General features: G+C 42.9%; 1 protein-coding gene across 1 annotated transcript in view; it reads left to right on the top strand.

The window, feature by feature from the left end:
• The window catches only part of cfap74 (cilia and flagella associated protein 74), a 77,226-nt gene that overhangs the window by 43,699 nt on the left and 14,281 nt on the right, over window positions 1-19,246 (top strand). The window contains exons 20-26 of the mRNA XM_079524302.1: window positions 10-132; window positions 251-372; window positions 7,008-7,136; window positions 13,104-13,191; window positions 14,911-15,084; window positions 16,940-17,073; window positions 17,757-18,036. Coding sequence (XP_079380428.1) covers window positions 10-132; window positions 251-372; window positions 7,008-7,136; window positions 13,104-13,191; window positions 14,911-15,084; window positions 16,940-17,073; window positions 17,757-18,036 — 1,050 coding nt within the window. The remainder of the gene's footprint in view (window positions 1-9; window positions 133-250; window positions 373-7,007; window positions 7,137-13,103; window positions 13,192-14,910; window positions 15,085-16,939; window positions 17,074-17,756; window positions 18,037-19,246) is intronic.

Here is a 19,246-nt window from a genome sequence, read left to right as displayed (position 1 = left end):
GATACATAGGTGCGAGAGGGGAACATTGGAGCCTTTGACAGTGTTAAGCTGGAAGTTGTGTTCACACCAACCATTCCAGGGGAGGCCATGCTGGACTTCCACATCAACTTCTCTGACCCAACCAGTACACCAGTAGGATTTCATGAATGCCCCCAGGGCCCACACCATGCCTATCATAGACACTGGATATGGCTTCAGTATAGTAATATACCGTTTTCATTTGTCTGACACGTGACTCTTCCATTCACAGATACCTATCAGGGTGAGAGGCGTGGCTCTCAGCGTGCCTGTATGGGTGGTTAAGCCCTGCATTGACCTGAAGATCTGCATGTATGACCGACTCTACCAAGACAGCATCATGGTGCAAAGCAGGTGAGTCTCATATCCAGAGAACACAGACATTTTTTTCCCCGGGCGAAGCTCATTCTGATGGTCGGAAATCTTGTACAGGCCAATCATGTTTTATTCATGATTTCATCTTCTCTTTGCCGAGTACAGAAAAATGAACACCCACTCTCCCCAAAATGAAAATAAAATTATTGTTGGTTTGTGAAGCTTGCTCAATCCTGGTAGTTTCTCCAAAGCATTTAGTTTTACTGGTCTTTTAACATACCTGTTAAGTTAAGTATCTATTTCCATTTGCCCAAATGAAGTGTAGTGTAGTGTAGTGTAGAGTAGACTACACATACACCTACACGTACACTAGCATATGCAAACAAGCATATGTTTAGTGCAGATTCCCCACTGAGCACTACATTGTGATTTGTGCAGATTAATTCACAAACTGCACACTACTTATCATCAAATCAAATACATTTTATTTGTATAGCACATTTAAAAACAACTCTCATCGTACCAAAATGCTTCACAGGTCAGAGAAAACAATACAATACAGTGCAATACAATACACCAGTGTAAAATGAAGCAGTAATAAAAAATTAAAAACAAAATGATGCATAGTTATAGTACAAGTAGACAAGAGAGACGTTAAGAGCAGTTTAAAAACAGTACGGCAAACATATCCTATGTATAAAAGTGCAAGAGCATCAGGGGGACTGGAAGGCTTGTGAGTATAGGAAGGTTTTGAGCCTAGACTTAAAACTCTCAACGGAGGGGGCAGATCTGACAGCGAGAGGAATGCTGTTCCATAGTATAGGATCTGCGACAGCAAAGGCTCGGTCGCCCCTGAGCCTCTTCTTTGTCGCTGGAACTTCTAGGAGTCGTCTGTCTCCCTGATGGAGGAGGGATATGATAGGAGGTCAGAGATGTAGGAGGCGGCCAGTCCGTTTAGTGCTTTGTATGTAAAGAGACTTAACTTATTGATAGATAAAAAAAATATATGGAGGTAACACTGTTTATTAGAATTGTTTCTTTACTGGCCTACGACTATAGTACCATATCATTCGAGTACTGATGACCCATTGTTCCAAAGTACCAATTTGTCTGACGCACCGTCAGACCAGGCAACTGCGCATAACTAACTCTAATCCTCACACACTAACCTAAAAAAGATCGGACTACTGGGATGTCGGAAAATAATGGGCTGTCCCCTCGACTATGGGGGCACCATGACTCCTTCAAAACCGCTCTCAAAGGGCACCTACGGACGGCTGCAATTCGAAACTGGCCCCCGTAAAAACCTGAATCCCCCACCCACCCCTTTTCCCCTCACTGTATATGTTTGTTTTTTTCCCTTTTTACCTCCTCTATGATGATTTCCTGTTTTTGGCTATATAGAGTATATCTGTGCGTCTCTAATTGTTATGATGAATTGAACATGGTGGGCCCTATTGTAAACAAGTGTAATACTTTATGGTGTCATCCACAGTTAACAGTTTTGTATTGAGTTGTGCTTGAAATGTACTGTAATTCTCCAATCTGTTAATAATTTCATCAATCAATCAATCAATAGCACTAATTTAAAACCGGTAGGGCACGCAACTCGGAAAAGGTGGGACTTCACACACCTCACTAAATGAACGAGGAAGTATACCGTATGCAGGGATGATGAGTGAAACAAAACAAGTCCTCCCCCGTAACCAAACACCAACATGCATTCCGCCGGTGACTCACTGACTCGGTGTGATTGTTGTGCATTTTCTTGGATGACAAAATTCTGGAAGATGAAACATTTGCATTCATAGGGTTTATGGAATAATTAGGCCTAAGATGGAGCAAATTAAAAAAAAATATATATACTGTAAAGCTCCTTTTAGCTATGTTTTTTGGAGGAGAAACATGATTGACATTTATTGAATAGAGATGATTTAGTTTTTTAAGATTTAAACAACACCATGGGACACTATGTGGGCAGGGACTTTAACGTCTGTTCATGGCCGCTAAGCAGCTCTGCTGACCAGATAGTGTGTTGGCTTTTAATCGTTAGAAAGAATTATGCCAGTATGTAACATTACAAAGCCCGACACAGCATATATTTATTCTAAATAATAATGTCAACTTCCTGTTGATTTTTGTATTTGAAGATTCGGATCTGTGGATCCAGTCCAGATCTATCTTCGTCCTAATTCTAGTAGTAATGTCATTAAGATTTAGATTAAATATATTATCCTATTGTGTAATCATGGTTGTGTGTAGTGACGTGTGAAAAATTATATGAATTCATTAAATACTATGATGAACACCAGATTATTCACGTGTGTTTCCAAACATGTAATATAAGCTGTAGCTAACAATTGAAATGAGTCACATTTATTTATATAGCACGTTAATCATGATCTGTGGAAACCTGTGAGACTGACGAGCTCAAAAACAACATGGCCCGGTGATACTTAATTTATACACCCAAGTATAAATGGCTGCACAACAGAGCATTGGAATTGGATGGACAGTATTCTGTCCATTGTTTTTGCCATGCTTGGCAATATAATTGAGATGCCAGTTGGCATTGAGGAATGCATTGCTGACGGTCGGTGACACACTGTACCAACCCATCTGCTAAACGTGACACCGACCGTCCCTCACATGCTGCCAAAAAGAAGACACTTTCACTGGAAAAACAGCTCATGGAAATTGCTTCAATGTGTCAGACACAGCTTACTCTTGAGCGATCCACGAATAAAACTCGGCTCCTCGTCCAGATAAAGAGCAGCATATTGAAACATTATTCTGTCAAAATTGTGTGTTGAAAAATGCACAGTAGGCTGTTAGGTTAGGTGGCACCTAACCTAACCTCAGAAATACATGAGGGTCACAGGGACCAAAGCCTGTAAGCCAGGTCCACAGAACCCTGAAATACATTAGGGTCACAGGGACCAAACGCCTGTAAGCCAGGTCCACAGAACCCTGAAATACATGAGGGTCACAGGGACCAAACGCCTGTAAGCCAGGTCCACAGAACCCTGAAATACATGAGGGTCACAGGGACCAAACGCCTGTAAGCCAGGTCCACAGAACCCTGAAATGCATGAGGGTCACAGGGACCAAACGCCTGTAAGCCAGGTCCACAGAACCCTGAAATACATGAGGGTCACAGGGACCAAACGCCTGTAAGCCAGGTCCACAGAACCCTGAAATACATGAGGGTCACAGGGACCAAACGCCTGTAAGCCAGGTCCACAGAACCCTGAAATCCTCTTTGCTTCATACATAGGATTGAACAAAAGCAAATCCTTTTTGATTATGAATGTGATACATTATGATGCTCACGGGGGGGTTAAGAAGGCACTGTGCTTCATCGTCCAGTGAGCCTATGTGGCACGTCACAGAGGGGAGGGGGGGGGGATAGGCTGGTGGTGGGGGATTTGTGACAAACGCCATCTGGTGCGTTTGACAATGTGACTATGACTGTGTCAGTGTGTGTGAACGGCAGCTTATTTTAGACACCAAAAACTAGCAACGCTCGCATGGCAAAAACTACACCAAAGTGTTATTCCGCTGTCAGCGGAATCAAGAAACATAGAAGCCGTCTTCAACACCCAGCCATTCACTTCTGCTTGTGAGCCTCATAAATACGAGCCAAGTGGGCAGATTCATTGTACTTTATTGTCTCCACCAGGCCAAAGGCATGGGGAGAGAGTATGTTTTGCACTCCGTCCGTCCGTCCGTGTGTGTGTGTGTGTGTGTGTGTGTGTGTGTGTGTGTGTCCGTCCGTCCGTCCTTCCGTCTGTGAACAGCTAATCTCCGGCACCGTTAACCTGGTCGATGCCAAATTTTGCACACACACTCCCTGGATGCCAACGATGAACCTCTGCCCCAAAATTTCCAGAACGGCCTGTTATAGCGCCACCAGGAGGCCGCTTTGTGCAAAACAAGTTTTTGGACAGTACACCTACAGATTTTGTCCAAACATCACGCAAATTGGTACACAGTCTCTCTAGAGCCATTCAACGAAACGGGTCTTTCAGATTTCTCAGACTCCATCCTGATTGGCTAAGATTGGCTTCCAAAGTTTTAAACTGCTGGATAAATTCCTGTGAACACTGTCTGCATGCAAACAGAAATCAACCCGCTTTTCTTTCTTTACACACAACCTCCTGTCCTGAATACCCCCTGGTGCCGTAGCATGAACTCAGAACTGAGGAACAACACTGAGTTGATGAATGCCTTGGTTTCAAATAAGATCTTGCTTTTGCTAACTGCACAAAAGAATGTGTGCCTAAACCTCTCTCTCTAATTGACTGTTGAAGTTTATTGTTTTGTAAAAACTAGTACATTTTGCAAAATGTACAAACTTGAAATACACACTGAGTAAGGAAAGTGAAGCCTAATTTATATTTTGTTTTACATTGGTGTCGTGCACATCATGATGCATTGTGAGCTTACAGATCTGCTATTTTTCGGCATGCGGCACAATTGTACAAACATCTTCTTGTAGCAATCTGAAGCAGTGACATGATTTCACCAACCGTTTGCACTGAATCATAATGATGATTATATTAAAGGTATATTCAGTGATTTCGCTTCATTCAAATATCACTTTTTTATTTTTTTTATTTGGATAATCCTCCCTACTATAGAGTGTGCTGACCATATAAGGAGTTCCTCCCTGTCCCCAGTGAGCCCCTGGGGTCAAAAAACCCTAGTTTCAGTTTTGGTGGCAAAGCCTTCATCCAATCAGGATGAAAGGGGCCTTCCTCCAATCATGTGTGGGGGCGGGCCTTGGTGCACATGCTGGTTGCACTTCCCCCCACTGTAGAGCATGTGCACATTTTGTTACCGGGGCGGACTGGGTGGTTTTCCAAATCACCCAAATCACTGAATGCTCCTTTAACAATAATGACACATGCAGCAGTATAACTGAGAAAAGATCTCTGTGTTAATTGCAATGACCTTTTATTAAAACCCAACCAGTGTGTACTGTGTAGCACAAGTATAAAACTCATATAATCATTATATGCTTTGCATGACCGCCGCTTGAAGAAGGAAAAACAAAAAGGATGAGATCAGCAGAGCGACCCCTCTAATTAGCATGTCTAATTCCTAGTTGATTATGGGCTTATGAATATTCCTCGGAGAGCGGTTTGAAGGTTAATGTTTGGCCAAAATATAGATAGTGTTTTAACGTCCCCATCCACCCCCACACCTCCCCGATTGTCCCTGAGAAGTCCTTGCCTTGGGTAACCGAAACCATCTGGTTGACCCTGCTATTCAAAGTGGGTCACTTAATTTAAGTGGTGCATTGAGAAAGAGAGGGACCTCACGCTTTTCAATCAGTCAATTTGGCTGAGGGCAACGGCTCGCTCATCGTTCATTCACCTTTGTAGTCAGCACCAGTGACCCAGAGAAATAAACGACAAGATCCAGAGAGTTCAATTAGCACTCTGTGTTTTACTTTTTGGGATGCAGCAGTAACACTAAATTATGTTTTCATTGAATGTGCTTTTTGTGCGTGCGTGCGTGCGTGCGTGCGTGCGTGCGTGCGTGCGTGCGTGCGTGCGTGCGTGCGTGCGCGCACATAGTATACGCCTGCCAATTCCCAAGGTGAAGTGCCATTTATATCACCTGCTCTAACTGAGGCTTCTCGCTAAAGGCTGAAACCATCTGTTGGAACTCCCAGAAATTGGGTCACCTACATAATGAGAACCTGGTGTGCGAGGCAATTTGTGCGAGGCAATTCATGTACGTGTCACTCAAACGCAAAATCAGCAGACGTTGTCCCTGATGAACGTCTTAACTGTAATAAGAGGGGGGTGAGGGGGTGCTGGGGGGTCCCTACAAGCCCTTTGGGTTAACTTGATGGGTTCTCTTGCTAGAACATATAATTAACACACACACACACACACACCTGATTGCTACTGTTTTGTCACGGCAGGGTACAGTGTGTCAGCACGTAATTAAGTGTCAACCTCAGGTACTTTTCTTTTTTTAAATGATGGATTACAGCACTGGGTTAAGGGCAGAATCACACCAGAATAATAACTATAAAATTTGACCTAACTATAATGATCACACTGATGAACGATAATGTTGAACGTGAGTGATTTCCTTTTTGTTGAACATGAGGGCTGTCAATTCTGATGGATGTCGATTGGCTGTGAGTGTTTCTATCATTCAGCAAGTCACATACCAACAACATTGTTCGCCACTGTTGTCTTCACATATTTGCGGTGTGGTCTCTGCCATCCACGTGAGTTAGAACGACCACATGGTCTCGTGTGAGTTGGCACAGAGCTTTTGAAAACACGTTCTGTGTGACAGGGATAGCACAGGGCCGATGAAACCACACTTTCTGTGTGACAGGGATAACACAGGGCCGATGAAACCACACTTTTCTGTATGACAGGGATACAAAATATTTTGAGATGGGGTCGTGGGCAAATACTTACCATTGTGGGGGTCCTTGACATGAAAGATTTAGAAGACATAGGTCTTGATGGGTTAACGAAACCACATGTTCTGTATGACAGGTCTAACGTAGCACAGAGCTAACGAAACCACATGTTCTGTATGGCAGGGCTAACGTAGCACAGAGCTAACGAAACCACATGTTCTGTATGGCAGGGCTAACGTAGCACAGAGCTAACAAAACCACATGTTCTGTATGACAGGGCTAACGTGGCACTGACGCTGACGTTTGACGTGTGTCCAGAAATGCGGAAACACATGGAGATCCTGCCGAAGACGGGCTTCATCCAGGCCAAATCCATCTTCAATGCTCAACTCAAGTTCCTGCCCAGGTAAGGAAAGGGAGAGACACAACCCACACGCACACATGCGCGCGCGGCCGCGCGCACACACACACACGACACAATGACAATGGATCGAATCACTGGAGCATATAATCTCATTTTACACTAAGCTTGTTATGATTCTATAAACCTTTTATAAAAGTACAAAATGTTCTCCTCTAAAGTGGATTGATTTCACACAGCAGTCTACCAGCATCTACCAGAAAAGGGATGCACTATGAAAACTGTGGGACGATATGATAACCAATAAATACAAATATCTGCTGGAGAAAAAAACAAGTTTTATCTACCTAAGACACTGAACCCCTAATTACTTCTGATGTGCTGGTTGGTGCCTTGCATTGGTTTCCGATGCCATCAGTGTATGAATGTGTGTGTGTGAATGGGTGAATGTAATGTACAATCTATGTAAAGCACCTTAGATAAAGGCGCTATATAAATGCACCATTTATCTACTGTCAACCTCAGTGTCTGTATGATGAGAATGAGCACACGTTTTATTGTGGGCTCACTGCAGCAGTGTGTTGGCGCCCCTCACTTCACACAACACTTGACCGGTGCTCCCTTTACTGCCGCCCGGATGCACAGGTCTTTTATTTTGAAAACCTTCACTTCCACTTCCCCCAAAAAATCAGGAAGCAAAATCGCCAATAATAATAAGGAAACTTTGAAAGTCTTCAGAAGTGTTAATATTGTAACCGCAAGGTAGCGACGATTTAGTATTGAGCCCCTAACGTCCGCATTCTGTTCAATCACCTCATGCACTCTGAGCCTCGATTCAGAGGAAAACACTGGTAAAGATTGCGGCCATTACAGCAGTCTATGCAGCTATAGGACAGTGGTTCTCAAACCTTTTCATGTCAACGACCCCCAAGTTGACACTCCGCAGGCTAACACGTTAGTTAGCCTGCGGACCCCATTCGAAAATCTATGCCAAGGACCCCCCATAAGAGAAGATTTTTACAGCTCTAGCAGTGATTTTCAACCATTTTCATTTCAAGGACCCCCGGTTTGACCTGAATTAGGCTATGGTCCCCCATTTCTATCTCTGGGACCCCAGTAAAATCAAAGTTAATTTAACTCTGAGTGTACAAATGGAACCAAATTTGGTTCCATTTGTACCCTCTCTGAGTTACAGACCCATAAGGGTCCATTTGTTTCCTAACTATCATTTAGCTGGGGACCCCTTGGAAGTCCCTCAAGGACCCCACTTTGGGAACCACTGAGCTAAGACAGGGGGGGGGCAATCACATTCTCTCCCTTTGACCTGATGACAGTGACAGATGAATTTTCAGACCTTTTTTAAAGGAAACCAGTGATCTGCTTGTTTTGAGGCCCTGAATTATGTCAAATTGTCAGTTGTCCTAATATTACCTTAAATAAGGTTTCTTCACAGACACGCACGCACGTGCACACACACACACACACACACACGCATGCGTGCACGCACGCACGCAAAACATACTCTTATCTCTCCCTATGCCTTCGGCCTGGTGGAGACAAAAAGTACAGTACTCAATTAAGAGTTTTGTCATTTTCTTTTACAGTGCATGACAAAAGTAAACAGCCAGCGTTCAGCCGTAATAATCTGCCTGAGTGAATCAGCTGGGGGTTTTAAAAGGGAGGATTAGAACAGAACATTACCATTGCCGTTGCTGCTGCTGAGATGGTGCAGCGTGCTGCCTCCAAGCCCCCCTCCATGTCTCACACACTTACTGTTTTTCTTCGTCTCTCCTGCCACTCTCACTCTCTCTTTTTCCCCTCTTTTTGCCCTCTCACCTTCCTGTTATGTCTGCTCCATTTTCGGATCCATTTCTACTTCAGTTTTCCACACATCGACTGACTACTTCTCTGCACTCCTTCTGTGCAGATCCCTTTTTCATTTACTGTCTTTGCCGCTCATCTTGAAAGACTCATCATCCCACCGCCCGACCATAATTTGCTCATGGCGTGTATGTTGGCCCTGGCATCGCTGCTTACATAACCTGGGACACAAAGCCTAGTTTCCACGACTGTTCTTTAAAACACTCTAAGCTCCCCCAAAGAGCGTCCTCCGCTCAAACAGGAAATCCGTTCTGAGGAGGAGGGGAGGGGGAGAAATACAAGATGAGTTTCAGCATGATGTAAGTATTCACGCAATGCAACACATGGATGGAGGAAAGAAAAACAAACGTGTACTCTTCTATACATCAGCACAGTGACATGGTGCTGTGTTCCTCGAGATCTTCTTGTGCCAGTGATGGATCTTTGCGTTTCTGTCCGTATGCGTTTTCAGAGGGTATTATTTTCCCCATGTCTTGTGTTCGGGGCTGTCGTGGTGCATGTGTCATTCAAACTGGCAGTGCCAGCTCTTCCATGGCAGAGCATGCCGAGAAAACTATGGGATGGATTCCCAAAACCCTCTGTACCACCATCATCACTGCGCTCTCACTCTCTCGCCTTCATCTCATTTCACAGTCGCATACATTAAATCTGGCCCCGCAAATGACTCACATATAGCTTCTGTTATGGCAGGTGCTCGTTTCCTGCCCCCACTTCCCCTGGGCAGTAAAGGAGCACGTGTCTCAGTCCCTAACTCGCATGGAGGGACCACCATTGAACTGCACAACTTTTAAGATGGAGTGCCGTGATTGTTTTCCAACCTAAAACATGATTATCAAGTATTATTGAGTATTATTGAGTGGTGCAAACCACTCCAACAACCAGCTTTGTCTGTATGTTTGTGTACCTGTGTACGTGTCCGTGCACAGGTGAGCATGGTTGCTATGGTTAGTGTGTGACGTCACTGACATAGCTGATCAGACTATATAAGACCTTGCACCACTCAGTTCACACGGGTGTGATTTTTTACTTATATACAGGTTTAATGTTTGTTTTTAGTTCAATGTTTGTTTTAAAAATGCCATTGACAATGAAGGGAAGAATTTACGTCATCTTGTCCCTAACACAAACATTAAATGCCATTAACAATAAAGAGAATTTAATGTTTGTGTTGGACGGTACCGTTTGTTTTACATCACCATTACATCACCTAATCAACATGAGTTAGACTTTAATATATTAGCGCCCCTCACTTCACACGGGTGTGATTCTTATTATATAAGGAGGACAAGCGTACAGTATTTGTTAAAATGTCGTTTTCATGTGGACACGCCCACCTGGTGGGTGGTGATCCACCTGAACTGAAGCCGCACCCACAGCTGTTGTTGTATGATAAAGGGGGAGGGGTTAGGGGCGGGGGGGGGGATGATATTGTGACATCACTATATCACTGTTTTTTTTTTCCATTGGGACGTTTGACTGTCAAGGCTTCAGCCTCCAGGAAGAAACCTTAAATACAAAGGGAAGACATCATTGCACAATTTAGACACAGGATGTAGGAACTATGGGTATGCTTTTGTATACCCATAGTATTGTCCTGTCTGCATTGTAATCCATTAGCTGGTTCACTCAGGGTAAATGGTTCTTTACACCAGGAGCTATCTCCTCTTCGCCCATACAGACAGACATGCATACATGACCCTATTCAACCTAAGCCAGTAAGTAGGTGAAGCAAAAATATCCCATGTTGTGACACAGTTCTATATCATATTAAAGGCCAGAGCAATGGGTTTATTTTCCAGTGAATTGGATTCTTCCAGCTAACGAATGGTTTTAGGTGTAATCTGTGGAGAGGCGGTCCTGCCAGTCATCTCTGGCTGGTAAAAGGGAGATTACATGGGTGATTTACCACAGATTCACTACAGATTACATTGAACAACACTGCCGGCATTGTGACTATGAAAGTACACTGGCTGTTGGCAAATGTAACCTAAACTTTCACTGACTTGTGAGCAAACTAAAAACTTTTTTGCTCAAAATTGTTTTGTTAGCGTTGTATTTTCGGGTATTTGTGGTGAGGTCATTTTTTTCTTTATATAGTCTTTCTTTCTTTCTTTCTTTTTCTTTACCCACCCATTTCCTATAATGAGAAATCCTTAAGCCTCTTAATCCGTTTTGTAATCCTCCATAATGACTGTTTTAATGTGCAAGTGAAAGCCAAGCAGGGGTCCAACACGTAAGTGGAAAAGATCTTAACAAATATACATTATACAGTTATACCTTTTTATCAGGTAAAAGAAACACACAAGCAGGTGGTCACGTGGGCAGTTCAGCTCAAACATTCACATCCAGGACATTGTTCTCATTCGCTGTTTGAGATGGTTTCATCTCCTTCCATCAGGGGATCTTCATGTTACTGCTTCTGGGACTGACTTAAGATTTTAAGGAGACGTATTTAATGATTTATACTTTACATAGTTTACACAAAAGAAAATGCATTGTGTCATTTCGAGTCTTCACAATACAATACAGTATGCTAATCCTTTTGAGATTAGAGACTACGCATTTTAATTTTTAAACAATTATGTTCCACTGCTTTTTGAAGTGATCTCAGAATTGTAATATTGAGAACACTTTTGGATGAGCCTGTGGATAATCTGGCCACAGAGAAGAGTGTGCAGCACAAGGCAATCTTTGTAGGGCGCCAGCAGACTTTGAAACCTCATCCATCTGCAGATTTCTCCCCAGCATATGGGCCTGGTGACGTCCCACCAGGCTTTTCCACTCTGCCATGCCAAGCTAATTCAAGAGTGACTCTCCAGCAGAGATTCTATTAGCAGGCAAAACAAGAGTGCTTCTTTAAATACACCCTGTGCGCTCATTGGTCAAGCTATTCCACAACATGGGGGAGGGGGGAATCACCTCCACTGCATTGTGTAAAATGCAGATATTGAATTTCATAAATGCAGTTGAATTTCATGAATGCATTTGATGTGACCTTTTCACACTTTGCGTTTAACGATTAATGGCCTTACAGCATACGTGCATATGAAACAAACCCGTTCTTGGTATCTGACAAAGGTTAGCTGCGAGGAAGACTCAGTCCTAGAGCTTTATTATCATTTGAAAGAAAAAACAACAATCCTGTCATGTGGAAAACCCTCTTTACTTGCCTTGAAACCCCTCTTTAAGTGCTAGCCACTGACATTCACGTCATTGGCTCTCGTGCCTTCAAGCAGCATTAACGGTGTTTGAGAAACAGAAGAGAAGTTGATAGGAAAAAAGACAGAGGAGAAGCAATAAATGCAGAGGGAAAAGTCAATCCGTGAGCGAGGGGTACGTGGGTTGAGAGAGGAAGGGAAAAGGACATAGAGAGAGTGAGAGGAGTGGGATTTATCTGAGCTCAGTTTCCACGTTGAGCTTGAGCTGACATCTGACCACTGTTTTTTTTTCTTCATGCTAATCAAGTCTTAGTTTGTGTTGAAATGTACATAAATACATCTGTCCTCACGAGAGCAGTTCTCCACGCAACCAGTATTGACGGGCTACTGTTTTACATAAGCTCGTGCTTGGGCCTCTTTGAATTGTAGGCTACTTACGTCTCTCGTCGCCATGGCTACAGCCTACAGGATTGCGGAGGCACGACTCTTCTTTAGCTCTCACTTGCCTTCCCTGGCGATCAGATCCCACAGCCGTGGGTTAAAATGAAATGATGGGCGTCGGGTCTTTATACTGTATCTCTCGTGTATAGCGTGACAGTCGCTTGTGGCTTTTATGTGTTAAATGTGATTCATTAAAACAATTGCCAGGTCTCAGAACCACCCTCGTCACCCTCCCAGGGCGAGCGGAACTTGCCCACAGAATCTAAATAACTCTGAGGCAGTTACTACACTTGTGAGATTGATTCATACTTAATTGCGCTCTGGTGCCACACAGCAGATCTACAAGCTCACCACTATTGAGCTTGTATTGATGTATTATTTTCGGTGCACCACACATTACATGGCACGTAGCCAAGTACAAATCAAGCCATTATTATGTGTGTAGAAAGAATACAAAGATGAACTGACACACACCTCTGATGTGAAACGACTACTGTGCATTCTAAAGCCCAACTCTCTGGTTCCTTTGTAGATGCTCCTTGACTGAGGACGCGAATGTGTTTTTTGATGCAAATACGGGGGTCTTGGAGGTCCCAGTGACTGTGCACGTAGCAGACCAGGTTTGTATTGGACTGAACTGTCATATATATATTTATTTATTTTTATTTATATCTGGTGATACGGCAGCTTGTGTCCTACTTTGTCCCTATCAGAAGAAGCCTAGGCTCTGAAGGTTGTAACCTATTTTACTTGTGACAAGCTAAAATTATCTCAAACCCCCCGAAGGCCCAGTTATTCCATGGACGCTAATGAGCCAAGCATAAAGGTTATAAGACATTGTTCTGCTGAAAATGTCCCCAGAATCTATTACCCATATACAGTATAGCATATTCTTGTTAGATAGTGGTAGCGTTACCGTCTCAAGCACACATCTTGTCGTTTGTGATTTAGTCACATGCTAGCTGATTAGACGTGGAACTCACGAGGAGATAATTTTCACTTTCCTCGTCTTCGGTGTATACATTCTCAACGAACATGGAGTCACATTTCCCCACCCCACAAATCCAGCCTGCATATTTAAAAGAATATGAGCGCAGTCAACTCAGACAGCGGGTCAAGTGAGAGATAAAGTGGTTGCATCCGGGACTGAATTCCTTCACACTGCAAGTCTTTGGTTTAAATACAGGAGCCAAGCTGCCTGCTGGACCTTGGTGCAGTATGTATGCCAGTCCTCTTTTTCCACTTCTGGCTGGCAGTCACGGCTCGCTATGCCAAGCCATCTCCTCTCCCCGCAAACCCCCCTCCCAGTCCCACCCCCACTCACACTCACAGGGCAGTGGAGAGGAGGAGGTAAGGGCTCCGACCAAAGTGCCAAATACTGGGCCAGGATATGCTCCTGCGGCGCCCTAAAGCTGTTGCCCCCCCAGCCCCAGGCCCTGAGCTCCTGGCATCAGACCATGCCTGCTCAAAGACGGTCACACACGCCCCCACAAACACGTTCGCCTAAAGCCCAATTTTATGCTCTGCCGCGCGACCAGAAAAGCAGAAAGCAGCGGACCTACAAGATCACAACGCCGTCGTATCTGCGATGCGTTGTGAGCTTGTAGGTCAGGTATTTTCCATGTGCGTCACCGCCGTGCGACTGTGTATGAATCAGGCCTATAAAGTGAGCGACTCTCTGCGTGTATCCTTGACTCGCACAAACGCTGTCGTATGGCCGCCAGACCCCATGCTGGCCAGGGAGGGAAGCAGTGCTGCAGAGAGTGGGACCAGATAAACAAGGTCATGTGCTGCTAGCTAGACACGGCTCAGGAGGATGTTATCGGAAACAGGAACAGGATGGAATGCTGCTTCATCTAAAGATAACTGTTTTCTACACAGTGGAAGTGCATAAAACGGAATGAATATTGCATACCATACTGTTATGTCACGCATACAATTCTCAAATGTGCCCTACTATTTAACAAAACATAAATAGTACTAATATGAAGATAAGAGATTCTGCTCAACAGCAATGATAATTAAGATTTGTTCAAGAGAATGCAATCACTTTAAATTCCTATTATTATCTCTGCTGTCGGGAAGAAACCACCTAACTCCAAAATGTTCAAAATGAAACGATATCTGAGTCCAGAACGACAGCATTGTTTATTAACCCATTTAGACCCGACGTCGAAATTAAAAAAGAAAAAATCTTCAAAATCCTTATGTTTCTGTATCAGTGGTGATCAATATTTCATGTCAAGGACCACAGAAATTATATATATATATATAATGAGTTCTTGATGTGAGAAAGACATGGAGGTGTGTTTTCATCACTGTGATGTGATCCCATAAAGGTGCGGCCTGTGGTGTTTACGGTCCACGCAGTCATCACCTCCTCGGACCTCCAGTTTGACCGTGCCGAGGTGGATTTCGGTTGCTGCTCCATTCACCACTCGGTCCGGACGAGCGTCCGTCTCACTAACCTCTCCCTGCTACCTCAGGACTTTGGCTTCTTGGGGACTCCAGAGGTATTGAAGGGGTTTAGGGGAAGTACACAGTAACAGGGACGTGCACACATAGACGGGGGGGGCTTCAAGGGGGCTTCAGCCCCTGCCCTTTTACCCGTCTGTAAAACAACTGCCCTTTCCAAACCACGAATGCAGCATTTACTATGGTGGAATAAATGCACATGCCACTCCTTTTCCTTTCCATGCCATGCCGGAAGGCAGCATTCAGGAGAATTGCTTTTTTTCCGAAGTCTCCTGAACTTGGAACGCAGAATTTTGCATTGAACAAATTTGTTTCGAAATCCATGTCGTACACCGCATCTCCACTAGCTAAAGAGTGCTGGGTTACGCTCCGAAAATAGCTGATCTACAAGCTCTCAACGTGTCGCAGCGTGACACGTTGTGAGCTTATAGATCTATTATTTTCGCTATTGTTGTCCAAAAGTGCCCTCTTATACGGGATTTCAGCCCCTGCCCCTCTAACACTCTCTGCACATCCCTGCACAGTAACACCATCTGTGTACAAATATTTTGTACACTCTCTTTCTTACTTACTTACTTACTAGTATTAGTTTATAAATAACTACATTTAACTACATTTATATAAATATTAATGAACACAGAGGGTTGTCTTGTGTAAATGGCCGGATAACACAAAGATGGATATTAGAGGTACAAAATTCACCGGGGGAACCGCAATATTGTTATGTTGCCCAGCGTGTATGTCATAGGTTAAGTACACTAAGCAACATTTGCATCCATAATGCTGCAATGAAATTCAAAAACACTCCATATTCCATCATTTCTTCCGGAGCGCTCTGAGACAGTGGTTCTCAAATGGACGTACATGAACCCCTATGGGTACACTAAGGTACTACAGTGAATCTGAATCAACCTTTATCACAGGTTTAAATGTTTTGCAGGTGTAAATAAGTGGATGAAATGTGTTTGTGTGCAAGGCAAGCTCCATGAGAAAAAGAAGAGGGGGGGACAGGGAGAGAAAGGAAATCATTAACACTATACTGTCAGGATACTATCCTGAGGATAGGGACAAATCTAAGATCATGTGAATCAAAGTGAAAGTAGAAAATGGGAGGATTTAATTCACTGTTGTTTAATGAAAGAACATAGACAAACTGTGTGTGAACCTGCTGATCTGTAAAGTGTTAATTGAAATCTTTACTAGCACTGTTTATTAAATAGAAATCATGAAAACTGGACTATTAGCTGAAAATGTATGTTATGGGTACATTCTAAAAAGATATATGGCATATCTTTGCTGTCGGGAAGAAACCACTTTGCTTTAGCAGACGGGTTGAGGGTCCAATGGAGTTAAGAGGTTTTGTCCAATATTGGTTAAATATTTCCGAAACGACACATAGACGTAAAGGGTGTTCAATAGCACTGATTTATGAAGAAAAAAAATCAAAAAACCTCAAAAAATGAGTTCCTCCCGACAGAAACTAAATTATGCTAATCATGGTTTTCCCTTCCCCAGTTAAAAAATAAATAATTAAAAACGATGTCGGTTAATGGGGCTATTTGGATCCAGATGTCAGGGAAAGGGCGTATACTGAAGCCAGAAACATTTGAGAATCACTGCTCTCAAAGCTACCCATTCGGCATCTGACAAAAATATTTTCCTCGTCGTGGACATGGGGCACTTTTGGCAGTGAGACAATCCCATCTTTATTGCACTTCACCCCCATGCTCTTCTCCTCTGAGACTGTCCATTTTATTTGCCGTTGAACCTTAATAGCCTTGACTCAACCTATACTCTTGAAGTCTAATCTGTCCCCGTTGAGATCATCTATTTATAACCAGCCAACAGAATGAGGTGTTTTGTTGTTGTTGTTGTTGTTTTCCCACACTCTAGTTTATTGAGGTTCAGCCCAATGATGGCTTTGGCACTCTGCTTCCACAAGAGACTGTAGAGATGGATCTGATTTTCAGTGCCAGGAAGGCTGAGGACTACCGCTTTCAGCTCAACTGTAAATCTGGAATTAACAGGTAATCGAATGTCTGTCTCTTTGAGAATAACACATTTACAGACAAGCATTTAACCATTATGCTTTAAGAGGAATGGAACCCAATTTTGTAGTTTTGTTTCCTTGTACAGATTAAAAACTCCCTAAGGGGTAAAAACACAGCTGCCGCTAGTACATTTTGAAGTATTTGCAATGTACTTGAGTATTTCCAATTTCCAATACTTTTACTTCTACTCCACTACATCTCAAGAGGAAAATATTGTACTTTTACTCAACTACAATTATTTGAAAACTGCAATTACTTGAAATGGGACATTCTGCATAATGAGTACTTTTACTTTTCGTAATTTTTTATGACAATACTTTTGTACTTTTACTAAAGTACATTGAATGAATCATGGTGTACTTACTATAAGGTAGATACTCCACTGTTACGTTCTTAGTTTACGCATGATTCATGATAACTACTTTTATATATGTGATGTATGCCATGCTTTTGTTATTGCTTAATGTAAATCGCTCTGGATTAAGAGCGTCTGCTAAATGCCTAAATTGTAAATTGTAAGGTCTGCAGCCCAGCTGAACCGGAAAACAAACTACAAAATCCGCTGAGGCTTCCATGGCCCTTTAATTTATACTCAATAGAATGACGATGTCACCTGCGAATCTAACCGTTCCTTATTGTTGTTATTGTTGTGTCACCAGGGATTTCCCGATATCGTGCAGAGGAACGGGCTTGAATCCACCGCTGACACTGTCCCATTCGCTGGTTGAGTTCAGAGCCACGGCGCTGGGCGACCGCTCCACTGCTGTCCTCTACGTCATCAACTCCAACACTGGACGCGGCGACTTGGGCCGGACGCTGCCTCCTCGGGGAGACGGAGAGGCCTTCGCCACCGTAGGAACCAGGTTGTTCGCCTTCTCCCTGCCCGAGGGTTCTCCGATCGCCATCTCTCCTTCTTCCGGACACGTGCTGCCAGGAGAGGTACAGTATACTGGAACAGCTGTCCTTATGACTGATCCCTGTAGAAGGCCTACTGTAAATGGGGCAAGGTTTTTCCCACACTGCAATATACTGGATCCTTAAGGGTCCATTGCAGAGAAGACATTTCCAATATGTACCCTGCCAACAAAGTTGCTAACCAATTAATTTCAGTAATGAAAATAGGTTATGAATTAATAACTTCATTTACTCAATAAGCTATTAGGGTTGTTGTGTCAGTTAAGTGTGAATAACATGGTAACATGTTACTTTAAAACAAAGCATCAATCAGTCTGTGTGTTGGTTAAAAACATATTGAACCAATGGAAATGATTAAAAAGTGCTTTGCTGAAAACTCCATTGGATCCTCAAACTATCTGCCAAACCAGCTAACTCCACCCGTTTAGCCATCTTAATTATTATTATTTATTTTTTCATTAATCAGTGCTAAAAAAACATTGAACCAATGAAATGTATTAAAAAGCACAAAAACCTCCCAACTCCACTTGAGCTGGATGTTTTTTCATGTCCTGTTTTCTTCCAGACAGCAGAGAGATATGATATATTACTTTGAACGTTGACATTGTCAACTAAACAAAGAATACATAAATCATCTACTTTGAAACGAGGAAGACATGAATCATCTCTGCTTCGTGACTGTACTTCCCTCCCTAGTGTGACACTGCACAGTCTAGTCTCATTATACCAATAATGCAGCCGTGTTGCCATTTTAATATGCATAATAAATTTATATACCATTGATACTATGTGGTAATCATTGATGGTTCCATTAAAATGTGTGTAATCTGCATTTACATGGATTACATGGAGTTTACATGGAGTTATGTTTCCTTTATTTTGTGTTGACGACATCTTCACATCAGACCAGAAAAAAAGAGTTTCAATATCGGTGTCATATTTTGGGGGTGTTCATTAGTTATTAACATGATCACAAATCTGAAAATAATTAAATTGATATTAATCTGTATTAATAATCACACAATACATACACTGATTATGACATTATTCTAACGTGACATGCAGTTGGATTATAGCTTTAATTTAAATGTAATAATCTATCATTAATCTATCATTACTGTCCATGTTAAGCTTAGCCAGTAATAAAACCATTCGTTGCACAGCAGCTGATCTGAGAGCAGCAGCGTAGTAGTGTGGTGATAAAAGTGAACCATATGTGTCTACTGATGGGTAC

The sequence above is a fragment of the Electrona antarctica genome (assembly GCF_951216825.1).
Source record: "Electrona antarctica genome assembly, chromosome: 2".
Taxonomy (NCBI): Eukaryota; Metazoa; Chordata; class Actinopteri; order Myctophiformes; family Myctophidae; genus Electrona; species Electrona antarctica.
This window is presented reverse-complemented; position numbering and strand designations above follow the sequence as displayed.